Source organism: Pongo abelii, chromosome 2 (genome assembly GCF_028885655.2).
Source record: "Pongo abelii isolate AG06213 chromosome 2, NHGRI_mPonAbe1-v2.0_pri, whole genome shotgun sequence".
NCBI lineage: Eukaryota > Metazoa > Chordata > Mammalia > Primates > Hominidae > Pongo > Pongo abelii.
In genome coordinates, this window is record NC_085928.1 from 208,921,634 (window position 1) to 208,938,339 (window position 16,706).

General features: G+C 40.2%; 1 protein-coding gene across 17 annotated transcripts in view; it reads left to right on the forward strand.

Moving 5' to 3' along the window:
* LRCH3 (leucine rich repeats and calponin homology domain containing 3) overlaps positions 1–16,706 on the forward strand; it is a 108,010-nt gene that overhangs the window by 11,848 nt on the left and 79,456 nt on the right. The window contains exon 1 of one of the 17 annotated variants that reach the window (XM_063722408.1): positions 5,451–5,547. The exons of 14 other annotated variants lie outside the window; for them this stretch is intronic. In XM_063722408.1, the coding sequence (XP_063578478.1) occupies positions 5,535–5,547 (13 nt within the window). In that variant the 5' untranslated portion in view covers positions 5,451–5,534. Of the gene's footprint in view, positions 1–5,450; positions 5,548–16,706 lie in introns of those variants that run through there. 2 more of the 17 variants (XM_063722411.1, XM_063722412.1) reach the window with 2 other exon arrangements.

The window sequence follows — 16,706 nt, forward strand, 5'->3', positions numbered from 1 at the left end:
GACACCTGCCTGCTGTATAAAGTAACTGGTTTCATTGGGGACCCTGGGAGTTTCAATCAACATTCTCAAGGATAATACTAGTGAGTATGTTTCTCTTTGGTGTGAAAAAGTCAAGCATTCAGAACTTTTTAAATTGGTGTCATAGAGGATAAGAGAAATGATGTTACATGTGCTAAGAGTTGTTCTCTCAAAATAAATGTCAACTTCTAGGTATTTGGAATTTTCACAATGGATTCATTGATTATAATAAAAGGAATAAAAATTTTAAACCTTATATGTAGTGAAGGAGGCTTTCTCTGTTTATCCAGTGTTTTCAACTTTGGTAGTTATATGTCTCACTTGTGTAAGGAAAATGTTAGTCAGATAATGTGGTCATGCTTCTTTTAGCCTAGAAAATTTGTGGCTTCTGGCCATCTATTATCAAGTGACAAGCTGTAGCATATTGATTCTCAGGCTTTAGTGTTGTGCATAAAATCACCTGGGGCTCTTTTTAAAAAATACACATCCCTGGGTCTGATTACTAGAGAGATTCAGGAGATCTGGGGTGGAGTCCATTAAACTACATTTTTAACAAGCATCCTGATGGTACTAGGTGCAGGTGGTTAAAAACCACTTGAAAAACACTTCCTTAGAATTTGCTGCTTTAAGCCAGGTGTGGTGATTTGCACCTGTAATCCCAGCTACTTGGGAGGCTGAGGCATGAGAATCACTTGAACCTGGGAGGTAGAGGTTGCAGTGAGGTGAGATTGCACCACTGCACTCTAGCTTAGGCCACAGAGTGAGCGTGTTTAAAAAAAAAAAAAGAATTTGCTCCTTTACTCTAAAAGTTATTTTGGAGGATAGTGGTTTTTCACATCTGGTTCTATGGCATGCCATAGAAGGTTCGCGGGACCTTGTGAGAAATGCAGAATTGCAGGCCTCATCTCGGAATAAGAATCTGCATTTGCATTTCAGCTTAAGAAGCACTGCTCTAACGTTAACCAGGTAATTCTTTTTCCAAACGGTCTCAGTAAGTAAATAATTGGCCTTAGTTAATTTAACCCCATATGATATGGGGCGACCAAATTGAATACTTTCAACATCAGTCTATTAAAAAATGAAAAGGGACCGGGCGTGGTAGCTCACGCCTGTAATCCCAGCACTTTGGGAGGCTGAGGCAGGTGAATCACTTGAGGTCAGGAGTTCAAGACCAGCCTGACCAACATGGTGAAACCCCATCTCTACCAAAAAATACAAAAATTAGCCAGGCGTGGTGGCGGGCACCTCTCGTTAGTTGTAGGTACTAGGGAGGCTGAGGTGGGAGAATTGCTCAAACCCCAGAGGTGGAGGTTGCAATGAGCCAAGATTGTGCCACTGCACTGGGCAACAGAGTAAGACCCTGTCTCAAAAAAAAAAAAAAAAAAAAAAAAAAAAAAAAAAAAAAAGACCCACTTTGTGGGTGGCAATAAGCAAAGAGGAAAGTTATGACACCAGTTGCCTTGTTCCTAGGATATGATGTGCTGGACATATCATGGATATCTACATGGCTAGAGTTTGATGTTAGCAAGTCCCTTTAGACTGTGCCTTGCCTCAGCTGCACCCCTCCTTAAGTTATACTGGAAAATAAAAAAACTTTCGTATGTCATCCTAGTAGGTATGGTAAGGATCCAGAGTGCAGAAATCCCATCGTGTATCCAGAGCTCAATTATCTTGTCCTCACTCCTATCCTGAGGACTGGGGCTTTCTACCCAAAATTGTTATACCAGAAACAGGGCTCTACTTCTCGTTGGTGTATTTGTTTCTAGTACCTACTTTTAAAAGACTGTGACTTGCTCAGTTGCTTATCTTGCTTGTGAAGACAATGTTTAGTAACACGAGGAACTGCAAACATTCTTGTGGTCAGATCAACAGTGACCATCGATAGGTTTTTTAATTTTGCTGTTTTATCATAATACTTTCAGTTAGTAAACACTTCCTTATTTTCTAACATAAGAATGACAAATAGAACTTAAAGACATTTCCAATAGAATCTATCTGTACCTTGATTATCCACTCCTTTTTTTTTTTCCTTTTTTATTTTTTTTGAGACAGAGTCTCACTCTGTTGCCCAGGCTGGAGTGCAGTGGTGTGATCTTGGCTCACTGCAACCTCTACCTCCCGGGTTCAAGTCATTCTCCTGCCTCAGCCTCCCAAGTAGCTGGGACTACAGGTGTGTGCCACCACACCCGGCTAATTTTATTTATTTATTTATTTATTTATTTTGAGATGGAGTCTTGCCCTGTCACCCAGGCTGGAGCACAATGGCATGATCTCGGCTCACTGCAACCTCCGCCTCCCGGGTTCAAGTGATTCTCCTGCCTCAGCCTCCCAAGTAGCTGGGATTACAGGCGCCTCTAACCACACCTGGCTCATTTTTGTATTTTCAGTAGTGACGGGGTTTCACCATGTTGGCCAGGCTGGTCTCGAACTCCTGACCTAGTGATCCACCCACCTCAGCCTCCCAAAGTGTTGGGATTACAGGTGTGAGCCACCACGCCGAGCTGCTAATTTTTGTGTTCTTAGTAGAGACGGGGTTTCACAGTGTTGACCAGGATGGTCTCGGTATCTTGACCTCGTGATCCACCCGCCTTGGCCTCCCAAAGTGCTGGGATTACAGGCGTGAGCCACCATGCCCGGCCTCCACTCCTTTTTTCACACAAGAAGGGGGATTTTTCATAATATGTATTGATTTTTTTCATAGTACCCTGCATATTACCTTTTTAGGATCTTTATGAATCTGAGAGATTCAGAATGTTGACAACTGACTACCTGCTGCATTCCATACTCACATATCATTGCTTAAACCATGTGTGGCAAAACTTCTTTCCCATTCCAACATTGATTACTACTGATAACCTGGAAATTATATTCCAAAAACAAAACGATTTTCTAGGTTCATCTTGTTTTCCCCTCTCCTAACAAAGCAGTTATCCTTAAGGAGCCTTGGTTCCTTTTAGTGAGCAGTAGGATCCAGGACTACAGCCTGTCTCCTGGAGCTCACTGTATAACATTCCACACGGAAACTGATACCAGATAACAATAAAGACCGTTTAGCTTATTTCATCTGAAGAAGCAGGAGCCTTTCAAAATCATGAATGTGGTCAATTTTAACCCTTATTTGACCAAATTCTTTTCTTATCCTAATATAGAAGCTTTTTGATTGATACTCATTTATGATCTGTGTTACCAACTTCTCCCATTTCCCAGCATAGACACATTTTATGTGCTGTGTTAGTATATATTATACCAAAGTATATTTTGAATTAAAATACCATCAAAAGCTTTAGAAATATCAACATTTAAATGTCACCTTGTGATTGGTCATTTTTAATAAATCTGCTTTTTGTGATGCCACTGAGCCCATAGATTTGAAGGCTCCTAAATTTTACTTCCCTGTGTTTACTTGGTATAGTCAGTCTGATTTCCTGTCCATATTCAGCAGATAATTCAAGGCTAGTTTCATCAAGGGTGTATTTTCTTTCTTTAAACAAAGGGTTACTTATGAAATATATGCATAATGACTTTCTAGCATAAACCTGAGTTACTTAAACTAACATACTAGGTAATCTAACAGCCATTACTTAATTTCAAGGTAAAATAATTTTATTATTTAGAATACATAGTACTTAATTAGTTCACAAAACCTGTGCTTCTGTGAGCAGTTGTGGTCTTTGCAGAATGCAGTCAATTTCTTGCTCTTACATTATGCTGCCATGTCCAAAAGGCAGTTCTTGACATTTCCTGAGGTCTTGGTGTATGACCCGTAACTTTCCATTTTTCTTGTTATTTTATTAGAGTATGTATCAAAGGTTTGAATTATTTTTATTCTCATATTTTTCTGGAGGAAGAAACCTTCCTGCAACTATATCACAGTTGCAACTTCTTAGTAATATTATGTTCAAGTTTCTTAGTACAACTTCCAAATGTGGGTTACAGAGACACACAGAGGTCATTACAAACCCAATCATTTAGTTTCTTTCAGGAGGAAACAACTATTGCTCTTAGTTGTAAATATTCAAATCATTTTCTTGGACTAGAAATCTTGACCTGTTCTGCCAGTATACAATTCTCTTGGGCACACGGTAGCTACCACAGAGCACTGTTCTAGAAGTGGTTCCCAGGCCAGCAGCAACATCATCACCTAGGAAGTTGTTAGAGGTTTACATTATTGGATGTTACCACAGACACGTGGTATCAGAAATTCCAGGGTAGGGCTGAGCAGTCTGTTTTAACAAGCCCTCCAGGTCAGTCTGACGCCTGCTGAAGCTGGACAACCACTGCTGTGGAATGTAGAAAATCTCATGGTAATTATATAATTTATTCATAAAAATTCCCAACAAATTTAGTATAGTAATTACTTTTGACAGTTCACAGAGAAATTTATCTAAATTTTAGACTTCCAGTTTTGGAGGACTAGTATTTTAAGTCTTCATGGTTACAGCTTTGCATCTGGAAGTTCTAGTGCGTTGTTTTTTTGCTCTGTGGAAACTGTGATGCTTGGTTATATCATTCCCCCCAACCCATATTTTTTTTTTTAAAAAAAACTGAAAAGCTTCCTGTTACTTTTTAGGAATCATTTTGGGGTGGGGGAGGGATAAAATGCTGATCATAATATGAAAACATTTTATTAAAAGCTTTATTGCCGGCGCGGTGGCTCACGCCTGTCATCCCAGCACTTTGGGAGGCCGAGGCAGGTGGATCACCTGAGGTCAGGAGTTCAAGACCAGCCTGGCCAACATGGCGAAACCCCGTCTCTACTAAAAATACAAAAATTATCTGGGCACGGCGGGGGCGCCTGTATCCCAGCTACTCGGGAGGCTGAGGCAGGAGAATGCCTTGAACCAGGGAGAGAGAGGTTGCAGTGAGATTGTGCCATTGCACTCCAGCCTGGGCCACAGAGTGAGACTTCGTCTCAAAAAAAAAAAAAAAGTTATTAAATACTTAAAAAAAAAAGTATAATGATCTCCCTACTGCTACCTCTACCCCTAGGAGAATACAAGAATAAAAATTGCAGGAGATATTGAAAGGTGGTAGGGCAGGGAGCCTAAGTTAAGACTCAGTAAATAGCCCCCATTTCTTCCCATTGTAATTTTTTTTTTTTTTTTTTTTTTTTTTTTTTTTTTTTTTTGAGACGGGGTCTTGCTCTGTCACTCAGGCTGGAGTGCAGTGGCGTGATCTCAGCTCACTGCAACCTCCGCCTCCTGGGTTCAAGTGTTTCTCCTGCTTCAGCCTCCTGAGTAGCTGGGATTATAGGCGCCTGCCACCATGCCTGGCTAATTTTTGTATTTTTAGTAGAGACGGGGTTTCACCATGCTGGCCAGGCTGGTGTCGAACTTCTGACCTCATGATCCGCCCGCCTCGGCCTCCCAAAGTGCTGGGGGATTACAGGCGTGAGCCCTCATGCCCAGCCCCCATTATAATTTTTTTAACTTTTCTCTCTTAAGATCTGAAGGAAAATCTAGTGCAGTGGCATGGCGGGGTGCAAGCATACCATAGTTAACTAACCTGTAATCTCCATGCATCCTAAAGGTAATATTAAGTAAGAATCTCTGTGTCTGAAGAGGTATTTTAATGATGGTATCTAATATTTGCACTAAATGATATCTCTTTCAAAATCCCTGATTTTTACTAGGATAATGCAGCTGCCTATTAGTCACATACCTGTTTTTCAGCATTTTAAAATAATTTATAGGATAGTGCTTTGTACAAAAGACCTAGTATACTTATGCATGGGTTTTGAATTCAGAGAAATCTAGGTTTGCGTATCGATTCAGTCTCTTACTAGCTTTGTGTGACTTATAGGAAAGTTTTCTAACTTTCATAAATGGCAGTTCCTCATCTGTGCAATGTCTACCTCATAAGGAGGTTTCGTAAATTAAATGAGATTATAGCCATATGGAGCAATAAACAAAGGTTCCAGTGCATGTACGTGCTTAGCAAATGTTATTTAAAAATTTTCACCTTTCTTTTCCTTCCTGTTTGCTTCAATGCTGTATTTTTTTAGTTGGTAAAAATATATTCTCTGCCTGTGTTTCAGTCACTGTTCTAGGCATGGATATACCTTTTGAATTATGCTTTTTGAATGTTAAATAAACCAAGTCCAGTTTGTTATGAAATGTTTTCAGGCCGGGCGTGGCGGCTCACACCTGTAATTCCAGATTCCAGCACTTGGGGAGGCCAAGGTGGGAGGGTCGCTTGAGGTCAGGAGTTTGAACCAGCCTGGGCAACATAGTGAGACCCTGGTTTCTACAAAAAGTAAACAAAATTAGCTGGGCATGGTGGCGTGCATCTGTAGTCTCAGCTACTTGAGAAGACAAGGCAGGAGGATGGCTTGAGCCCAGGAGTTTGAGCCTGCAGTGAGCTGTGATTGAATCACTGTACTCCACCCTGGGTGACAGAGTGAGAGCTTATCTCAAAAAGTAGGGGGGTGGGGAGGACTGAGAGGAAATAATATTTAAAAAAAAAATAAAAGTTTTTAGTTTTGTTATTCTTATTTTACATTTCATTATGGTGTTGTAAAATATATATAACAGGATTAAATTGCTATATTGTAACTGCCATGATCCTAAACTGACATCTTCCTTCTAATATGAACAGTGAAGATAGTTGACTGGTTACTACTAGTAATTAGTATCATGGTACCCTAAAACTTAAAGTATAATAATAATAAAAATAATTAGTATCAGGTTTTCCTGGAGTTTTTTGCTGAAGTCATTTTTTATAATGTATCATTTAGTTCCCTTCTGAATTGTACTTGAAGGATTTTGTTTTACCTTGAAATTTTTGGTTATCATTTTAAAGGTTTTCTTTTAAAACTTCTAGAGAAAGTCTCTATTGTAGTGATCTATAGCTTTTTTTAAATTTGAAGTGAGAAGTTACCAAATAATAATTTTATGTTTGGCAGCAAAGTTTTCATCATAATAATGCCTCATAAAACACCTTTTCAAAGAACAGCTTTCATTTGTTTTTGTTACACAATTTTTACATTTCACAATTAAGTGATGTTGACCTTGTCCCAGTCCAACATATGTCACCAATTAAGCAAGACTAGAACCAGGTTTATAGACTACAAGGAGAGTCTCTTAGCAAAATTAAACCTGAGTTTGATTTCATTTTTTATTTCTCTGGTTAAATTTCCTTATAAGTTTTCTCATAGCCGAGCTTTGGAAATACGTACCAAAATTTTATCAGCCTACTTAAATTTTTCAGCATCCCACTCTCCTAGGGTATGTGGAAAACATAACTGGGGAAGAAAGCTTTTTTTTTTTAAACAGAGTTTCGCTCTTGTTGCCCAAGCTGGAGTGCAATGGTGCTATCTCGGCTCACCGCAACCTCCACCTCCCGGGTTCAAGTGATTCTCCTGCCTCAGCCTCCTGAGTAGCTGGGATTACAGGTGCGTGCCGCCACACCTGGCTAATTTTGTATTTTTGGTAGAGCCGAGGTTTCACCATGTTGGTCAGGCTGGTCTCGAACTCCTGACCTCAGTGATCCACCCGCCTTGGCCTCCCAAAGTGCTGGGATTACAGGCGTGAGCCACCACGCCTGGCCAAGAAAGCCATTTTTTCAAGTCATTCGGAATATGTGATTGCTTTTCCTGAGGGGCAGACTGATAAAACATGACATGTGAACTATCCTTGATAACTTTTCCAGTAAGACACTTTTTTCTTAAGGGTCTTACCTCTATCATATTTTTGAAGGAGAAGAACGTGCAACAGAAAAATCAAGGAGGCTTTTTCTTCAGAGGGCTGGGACTAAAACTGGGTCTGGATTTGGGTATAGGCTTGCTAAAGAGGGGGACATGTCTCCAAATTGAAAACCTAATGACAACCGACATACAGAATGGTAAGATCTCTAGGCATCTCCCCTGCTTGGCTGATATACTCCTCTGATTATTGGAGTTTTTGGAGGAAATCTAGGGGAAAAGATAAAAGATTTTAAGGTATCGGTACTTACCGAACCCAAATGAAACAGCCAGGTCCCTACACTGTACCTTACAGGAAAGTGTACATACAGAGCTTCCACCCAGAATTTCAACATTACGGGTTTTTTTTTTTTTTTTTTTTTTTGAGACGGAGTTTCGCTCTTGTTGCCCAGGCTGGAGTGTAATGGCGCAATCTCGGCTCACTGCGATGTCTGCCTCCCAGGTTCAAGCGATTCTCCTGTCTCAGCCTCCCGAGTAGCTGGGATTACAGTCATACACCACCACACCCGGCTAATTTTGTATTTTTAATAGAGATGGGGTTTCTCCATATTGGTCAGGCTGGTCATGAACTCCCGACCTCAGGTGATCCACCTGCCTCGGCCTCCCAAAGTGCTGGGATTACAAGTGTGAGTCACTGCGCCTGGCCTATGTTTTTAAATATGAAAAGAAAACTAAATACTACTAGATAGTTGAAGAACATTTCTTTTTTTTTTTTTTTTTTTTTAATTTTAGTAGAGACAGGGGTCTTACTGTGTTGCCCAGGCTGGTCTCAAACTCCTGAGCTCAAATGATCCTCTCACCTCAGCCTCTCAAAGTGCTAGGATTACAGGCGTGAGTGCCTGGCCTTGAAGAACATTTCTGACATCAAAGAGAAGAACATAACAAAAGGAACCCAGAGAAAACAGACAGTGCTGACAAAAGAAAAACTTCCAAAAATCTGGAATTGATATCCTAAAAGTCAGAAAAGAAGGTACTGCAGACATGAAATATAGTAAGGGTCTCTAAGAAAAGGGCATAGGAATGCCGGACACGGTGGCTCACTCCTGTAATCCCAGCACTTTGGGAGACTGAGGCAGGTGGATCACCTGAGGTCAGGAGTTCAAGACCAGCCTGGCTAACATGGTGAAACCCTGTCTCTACTAAAAATACAAAATTAGTTTGGTGTGGAGTTTGACCATGTTGTCCAGGCTGCCCTTGAACTCCTGACCTCAAGTGATCCACCCGCCTCAGCCTCCCAAAGTGCTGGGATTACTGGTGTGAGCCACTGCGCCCGGCCCCTGAGACCCCATTTTTACAAAAGATTTAAAAGAAAAATTAGCCTGACATGGTTCCACATTCCTGTGGTCCCAGCTACTCAGGAGGCTCAGGTCAGAGAATCACTTGAGCCCAGGAGTTCCAGGTTTCAGTGAGCTGTGACTGCACCACTGCACTCTAGCCTGGGCGACAGGGTGAGACCCTGTGTCAAAAAAAAAAAACCAAAAAAAAAAAAAAAACACGCACACACATATACAGGAGTTAAAAGTGATTGCTTTAGGGGAGCAGGTATTGGGAGTTAATGAGGAATTAGACCTCTCCTGTTTGGGTGCTAATTTTTACTTTCAGCCTATATCCTTCTACTTGAAGTGAGTTTCTTGTAAATAACATAGAGTTGCATCTTTTTTTTTTTTTTTTTTTTGAGACGGAGTCTCGCTCTGTCGCCCAGGCTGGAGTGCAGTGGTGTGATCTTGGCTCACTGCCAGCTCCACGTCCCAGGTTCATACCATTCTCCTGCCTCAGCCTCCCGAGTAGCTGGGACTACAGGTGCCCGCCACCACGCCTGGCTCATTTTTTTGTATTTCTTTTTAGTAGAGACGGGGTTTCACCGTGTTAGCCAGGATGGTCTCGATCTCCTGACCTCGTGATCTGCCCACCTTGGCCTCCCAAAGTGCTGAGATTACAGGTGTGAGCCACCGCGCCTGGCCACATCATGTTTTTAAATCCACTTTGCTAATCTCTGTATTTTGGTCATTTGATCTGTCTTTTAGATAATTTGTATTTCATATCATTGTTGATGTGTTAGGGCCTAAGTCTGCCATTTTGTTTGTTGTTTCCTTTGTTTTCCTTTCTGTGTTCTTTTTCTTGCCTTCCCGTGGGTTTCGTGAACATTTTTTAGAATTCCATTTTTATTTCTCTGTAGTGTTTTTGAGTGTATCTCTTTGTGTAGCTCTCTTCATTGTTGCCCTAGTTATTACATGAGAGAAGTCTAACTTGTCAGTCTATTGGTATCCTTATTTTATGAGTTTGAGTGAAGTATAGAAACCTTACCCCCTTCACGTCCCTTTTCCTTCCCTGTTATAGTTGTCTTAAATATTTTCTCTATAAATATTTAGAATCACATCAAATAATCTTGTAATTTTTGCTTCCAATATAATTTGGAAAACTCAAGAGAAGAAAAGTCTTTTGTATTTACCTATATTTTTGCTTAGTGTTATGTACTGAATTTTGTCCATCACCCACAAATTCATACATTGAAGTCCTAACTCTCAGTACCTGCGATTGTGTTTGGAGGTAGTACTTTAAAAGAGGTAATTAAGTTAAGATGGCATCATTTGGCTGGGCCGTAAGTCAATACAAGTGATGTCCCTGTAAGAGGAGATTAGGATAAAGACAATGAGGAAAGATGATATGAAGACTCAGAGAGAAGACAGCATCTGCAAGCCAGTGAGAGAGACCTCAGAAGAAACCAACCCTGCTAACACCTTCATCTCAGACTTCTAGCCTCCAGAATTTGAGAAAATACATTTGTATTGTTTCAGCTGCCCACTGTGTGGTATTTTATTGTGGCAGCTCTAGCGAACTCATACACTGTGTCCTTTCTTGGTGTTTTAAGATTCCTTTCTTTCACCACTTCCTTTCTATTTAGAGAACTTCCATTACTCATTCTTTTAGATTACATCTGCTGCTACAGACTCTCTCCGCTTTCATTCATCTGAGAATGTGGTGATCTCCTCTTGATTCCTGAAGGACATTTTGCTGGATATATATACAATTCTGGGTGAACAGTCTGTCTTTTAGTGATTGAAGATGTTGGGCCAGGCGCAGTGGCTCATGCCTGTAATTGAAACACTTTGGGAGGCCGAGATGAGCAGATCATTTGAGCCCAGGAGTTCAAGACCAGCCTGGGCCATGTGGCGAAACCCCATCTTTCCAAAAATTAGCTGGGCATGGTGGCACATGCCTGTAGTCTCAGCTACCTGGAAGGCTGAGGTGGGAGGATCACTCGAGCCCAGGAGATCAGAGCTGCAGTGAACCGTGATCGTGCCACTGCACTCCAACCTGGGTGACAGAGTGAGACTATCTCAGAAAAAAAATAGGACGATGTTCTGCCACTTCTTTCTGGCTTCCGTGGTTTCTGATATGAAATCTACTGTCATTTCAATTGTCTCTCTCTTACTGCTTTCAATATTTTTTTTTTTCTTGGCCAGGCACGGTGGCTCATGGCTGTTATCCCAGCACTTTGGGAGGCCAAGGCAGGAGCATCACTTGAGGCCAGGAGTTCGGGACCAGCCTGGTTAACATGGTGAAACCCTGTCTCTACTAAAAATACAAAATTAGTTTGGTGTGGAGTTTGACTATGTTGTCTAGGCTGCCCTTGAACTCCTGACCTCAAGTGATCCACCCACCTCAGCCTCCCAAAGTGCTGGGATTACTGGTGTAAGCCACTGCGCCTGGCCCCTGAGACCCCATTTTTACAAAATCTTTTGTAAAGATTTTGTAAAGATCGCTAAGATTGTGAGACGTCTTCTCTACAAAAAATACAAAAATTAGCCAGGAGTGGTAGTGTGTGCCTGTAGTCCCAGCTCCTCAGGAGGCTGAGGTGGGAGGATCTCTCGAGCCCAAGAGGTAGAGGTTGCAGTGAGCCATGATGGTGCCACTGCACTCCAGCTGGGGTAACAGAGTGAGACCTTGTCTAAAAAGAAAAAAAAAAAAAGACTTTTTTTCTCTGTCTTCTGTTTTCAGAAGTTTGGCTATAATGTGTCTTGTGGATGTCTTTGGGTTTATCCTCTTTGGGGTTTGCTCAGCTTCTTGAATCTATAGGTTCATGACTCTTGCCAAACTTAGGAAGCTTTCACTTCAGTTCATTTTCCAGCCCTGAGAAATGCTGACGTATTCAGCCCTGACCTCCTTCTCTTTTTCCAGGATTCTGATGACATGAGTGTTAGATTATTGTTACAGTCCCATAAGTCCTTGCTCTGTTCAGTCTTTTTTTTTTTTTTTTTCCCAGTCTGTTTTCTCTCTGTTGTTCAGACTGGGTAATTTCTGTTCTGTCTTGCAGCTCACTGATTCTTTCCTTTCTGCCCTCCACTCTGCTGTTGAGCCCATCCATTGAGCTTTTTCTGTTTGTTTGTTTGTTTCCCCTTCATATCTTCTTTCTTGAGACCTTCTGTTTTTTTTTTGTTGTTGTTGTTGAGGCTTTCTGGTTTTCATTTGTTACAAGAGAGTCTGTAATTGCTCTCTGAAGCATTCTTAGGATGGTCTAGCATCTCTGTCATCTTAGTGTTGGCATTTATTGTTTTTTATTTGGTTTGAAATCTTCCTGGTCCTTAGTATTGTAAATGTTTTCAGTTGTGCATTTTGGGGATTATAAGAGTCATTACAGTCTGGCAAGGATGGAAATTTAGGCTCCCCACATAACCTTTGAGTAGGGGTGAGGCTACTCAAAGGTTGCATGGGAAGCCTGTTTTTTTCCAGTTTTTTTCTGAGATATTTGGGTGGAATAGAGCAGTTATTATCTAAAAGTTTTCTGTCTTGCTAAGCTACCCTTTCCTGGTGCTTTATTATTATTTTGTTATTTTTATTTTTTGCGATGGAGTTTCACTCCCAGGTTGGAGTTCAGCGGCACGATCTAGGCTCACTGCAGCCTCCATCTCCTGGGTTCAAGGAATTCTCCTGCCTCAGCCTCCTGAGTAGCTGAGATTACAGGTGCCCACCACCACGCCCAGCTTATTTTTGTATTTTAGAAACGGGGTTTCACCATGTTGGCCAGGCTGGTCTTGAACTGCTGACCTTAGGTGATTCACCAGCCTCTGCCTCTGAAAGTCCTGGGATGACAGGCATGAGCTACCATGCCTGGCTATTTTATTTTTAAACTTGGAGATGTCAGCTCCAAGTCTGGGATGCATGAGGCAAAAAGAAAACCCAGGGAATTCATTGCTATTGTTCCTTGAGTCCTGAGGTTCCTAGCCATCTTCTCTCAACCTTATATCTGTTTTATATATTTTATCTCGGGTTTTTAGTTATAAATTAAAATTTTACATAATTTTAGAGATTTTTAAGGTATGTGTCACTAACAAGAGGCAGATTACATTTCTACTTTGAGTATACACATTTAGTTTTTTAAATTATTGTGGAGAAAAAACAGAAAAAGGAAAAAGTACATTTGTTTCATCTTCCCGGAAGTGGAAGTCACTAAAATGGCATTTAAAGTTATATAAATATACTATTTTGATAAAAATAAAAGTTAACAGTTTTTAAAAGATAACCTAAAGTCAAGTAAAAAAAAATATGACTTTTGAATGAAAAGCATTAGAAAAACTATGTTTTGTGATCTCCCTGGGTTACATAATTAATATTAATAGCTAAAATGATTTTTATTGCATTATCTCAGTAAAATTTTCATGGGAATGGTAAGGTGGTTGAAAACGAAAAGGAAATGCCTAAGCAAGGAGTGTTTTTAAATGTGACAGATGTAAACAGAAAGTCTGAAACGCGTAACCCACTCTCATGACTCATCACGGGGTCTTCAGTGACTGTGCTGCTGTCTGTATTCTTGGTGTTTAAACTTTGGTCTGTGGGATGAGCCATGAGCAGTATCATTGTGATTTGCTAAATAGCTATCAAATAATATTTTAAATTGCTACTTTTATATAATTCTTTAGGGACTTTTTGAAAATAACTTTACTTTTTAGTTTATTTCATATTGATTGTGTATTTCAGAAATTTTCATAGTTTGCATTTACCATTTCTTTATATGTTAAAGAATATTATTCCTATAATATTTACAGTTTTACATTGCTCAGTGTTGAAAATCTCTTATACAGATTATTTGTCATCATCCCTGGCCATTTTCGCATTTATAGTAGTGTCTGTTCTCACAGAAAATGATGGTACTGTACATGTGGGTTTTGCATAATGGGCTGATTGGGTAAGGATGATGTCACTGCGTGGGACCGCCTGGAGGAGTTATTAGAAGAACACAAGACTTTTGACTGCTAGCATTTCTTAATAAATGCCATACTGTTGAAAACATTAATTTGTGTTTGGACTGGAATGAACCTTGGTTTTCCTGGCTTAGTTACTGAGATTTAAAGAAATAAGTCCTAATGTCATAATTACATAGCCAAATAGAATGAAATATTAAGCATTTTTCTCCCTGGCAGAGAGAAATGGGGTTAAGAAGGAAAGAAGTTACTAACTGCCAGTCTCTGTTACACAGTTGTGAGACTAAGTTTTGAGATTTGAAGTTCAGGAATACTTTGGAATTTTATTTCTGTAATTTGTGTATTATTCATTTTATTGCTGAGACATATGGTTATTAGAAAAGTCCATAATTTTAGAGATTTTTAAGGTACATGTCACTAAGAAGAGGCAGATTACATTTCTTTTCCACTTTGAGTACTACATATTTGATTTTTAAAATTGTTGTGGTAAAATATGCCATTTTACCCATTTTTAAGCATCTGTTCAGTGGTATTAAGTACCTTCATACTGTTGTGCAGCTATCACCAACTAAATCCACTGCAACTCTGTATGCGTTAAACACTAACTCCTCATTACTTCCTGGTAATCATTCTGCTTTATGTCTTTTATGAATTTGGCTGTTCTAGGGACTTCATATAAATGGAATCATATTTATCCTTTGATGTCTGGCATATTTCACTCCATAATGTTTGCAAACTTCATGTTGTAGCATGTCAAAGAATTTTATTCCTTTTTGAATGTAGAATAATATTCCATTGTATGCGTATAACACATTGATGGAAATATCTGTTCACCTGTTGGTAGACATTTGGTTTGTTTCCATCTTTTGACTGTTGTGAATAATGCTGATGTAAATATTGGCCTACAAATATCTGTTCAAGTCCCTGCTTTCAGTTCTTTTTTTTTTTTTTGAGGTGGAGTCTTGCTCTGTCGCCCAAGCTGGAGTGTAGTGGCGCCATCTCGGCTCACTGGAACCAAGCTGGATCATATGGTGGCTCTGTTTTTAGTTTTTTGAGAAACCTTCAAACAGCCTCCTGGGTTCAAGTGATTCTCCTGTCTCAGCCTCCCAAGTAGCTGAGATTACAGGCACATGCCACCATGCCTGGCTAATTTTTGTATATTTTGTAGAGACGGGGTTTCTCCATATTGGCCAGGCTGGTCTCGAACTCCTGACCTCAAATGATCCACCCACCTCGGCCTGTCAAAGTGCTGGGATTACAGGCGCAAGCCACCACACCCAACCAGTTCTTTTCATTCTATTCCCAGAAGTGGAATTGTTGGATTGTATGGATCATAAATATACTTCCGTGTTTGATTTTTTGAGGAACTGCCATATTCTTCTCCACAGTGGCTGTACCATTTTACTTTCCACCCAGCAAAGCACAAAGGTTCCAATTTCTCCACCTTACCAACACCTGTTGTTTTTTCCTTTTTAGTTATCTGAATGGGTATGAAGTGGTATCTTATAGTTTTTTAAATTTCTTTGAGTACGTAGTGGCTGCATATATTTATGGGGTCTGTGAGATACTCTGATAGAGCCATACAATGTGTAATAATCACATCAGGGTAAATGGGGTACCCATCACCCCAAGCATTGATGCTTTGTGTTACAAATAATCCAATTATATTCTTTTAGTTATTTCAAAACGTACAATAAATGATCGTTGACTGTAGTCATTCCCAACCGTGACTTTATGATTAAAAAAAAAAAAGAGAAAACAGTGGTAAGCAAATGAATCTCACAGTAATTAATTAAATCAAAATGGGTAATGATAGAGGGATGGTTTGTCATCATATTCCTTTGTCCTCTGCATTTTCTGAAAGTTTGCAGCTGATCCAGATGCTTAATCAGACTCAGGTTCTGTTCCTTTGGCAAGACCATAGGTAATGTTCTGTTCTTCTAATGGGAGGCATATAATTTCTTTTTTTCTTTTTTTTTTTGAGACAGAATCTTGCTCTGTTGCCCAGGCTGGAGTACAGTGGCTCCATTTCTGCTCACTACAACCTCTGCCTCCCAGGTTCAAGCAATTCTCCTGCCTCAGCCTCCCGAGTAGCTGGGATTACAGGTGTGTGCCACCACGCCCGGCTAACTTTTGTATTTTTAGTAGAGATGGGGTTTCACCATGTTGGGCAGGCTGGTCTCAAACTCCTGACCTCAAGTGATCCACCCACCTCGGCCTCCCAAAGTGCTGGGATTACAGGCGTGAGCCACCAGCGCCTGGCCTGAGGCATGTAATTTCTGATTATCTTTTGTAAAGATAACAGTCATTGATGGGCAATTCTAGATCCATTAATTCATAGGGGTTTCAAAATTGTGATATTCTATCATTCTTTTTTATTCATAGCTAGAATACTTTTATAGAGAGATGCTCCCATACATCTATTGTTTACTCAGTGATACCTTTATATGGGGAAGGCAGGATAAATGTTTGATTTTTTTTCTCTTAATTTCCTCAGATGTTTGATTTTTCCTTCAGTTGTTTTAGTTCGTTTTCATGCTGCTGATAAAGACAGACCTGAAACTGGGAACAAAAGGAGGTTTAATGGAACTTAAAGTTCCACATGGCTGGGAAGCCTCAGAATCATGGCGGGAGGCAAAAGGCACTTACTTACATGGCAGCAGCAAGAGAAAATGAGGGAGCAAAAGTGGAAACCCCAGATAAACCCATAAGATCTCGTGAGACTTACTCACTGTCACGAGAATAACACGGAAAAACCGGCCTCCATGATTGAATTACCTCTCCAC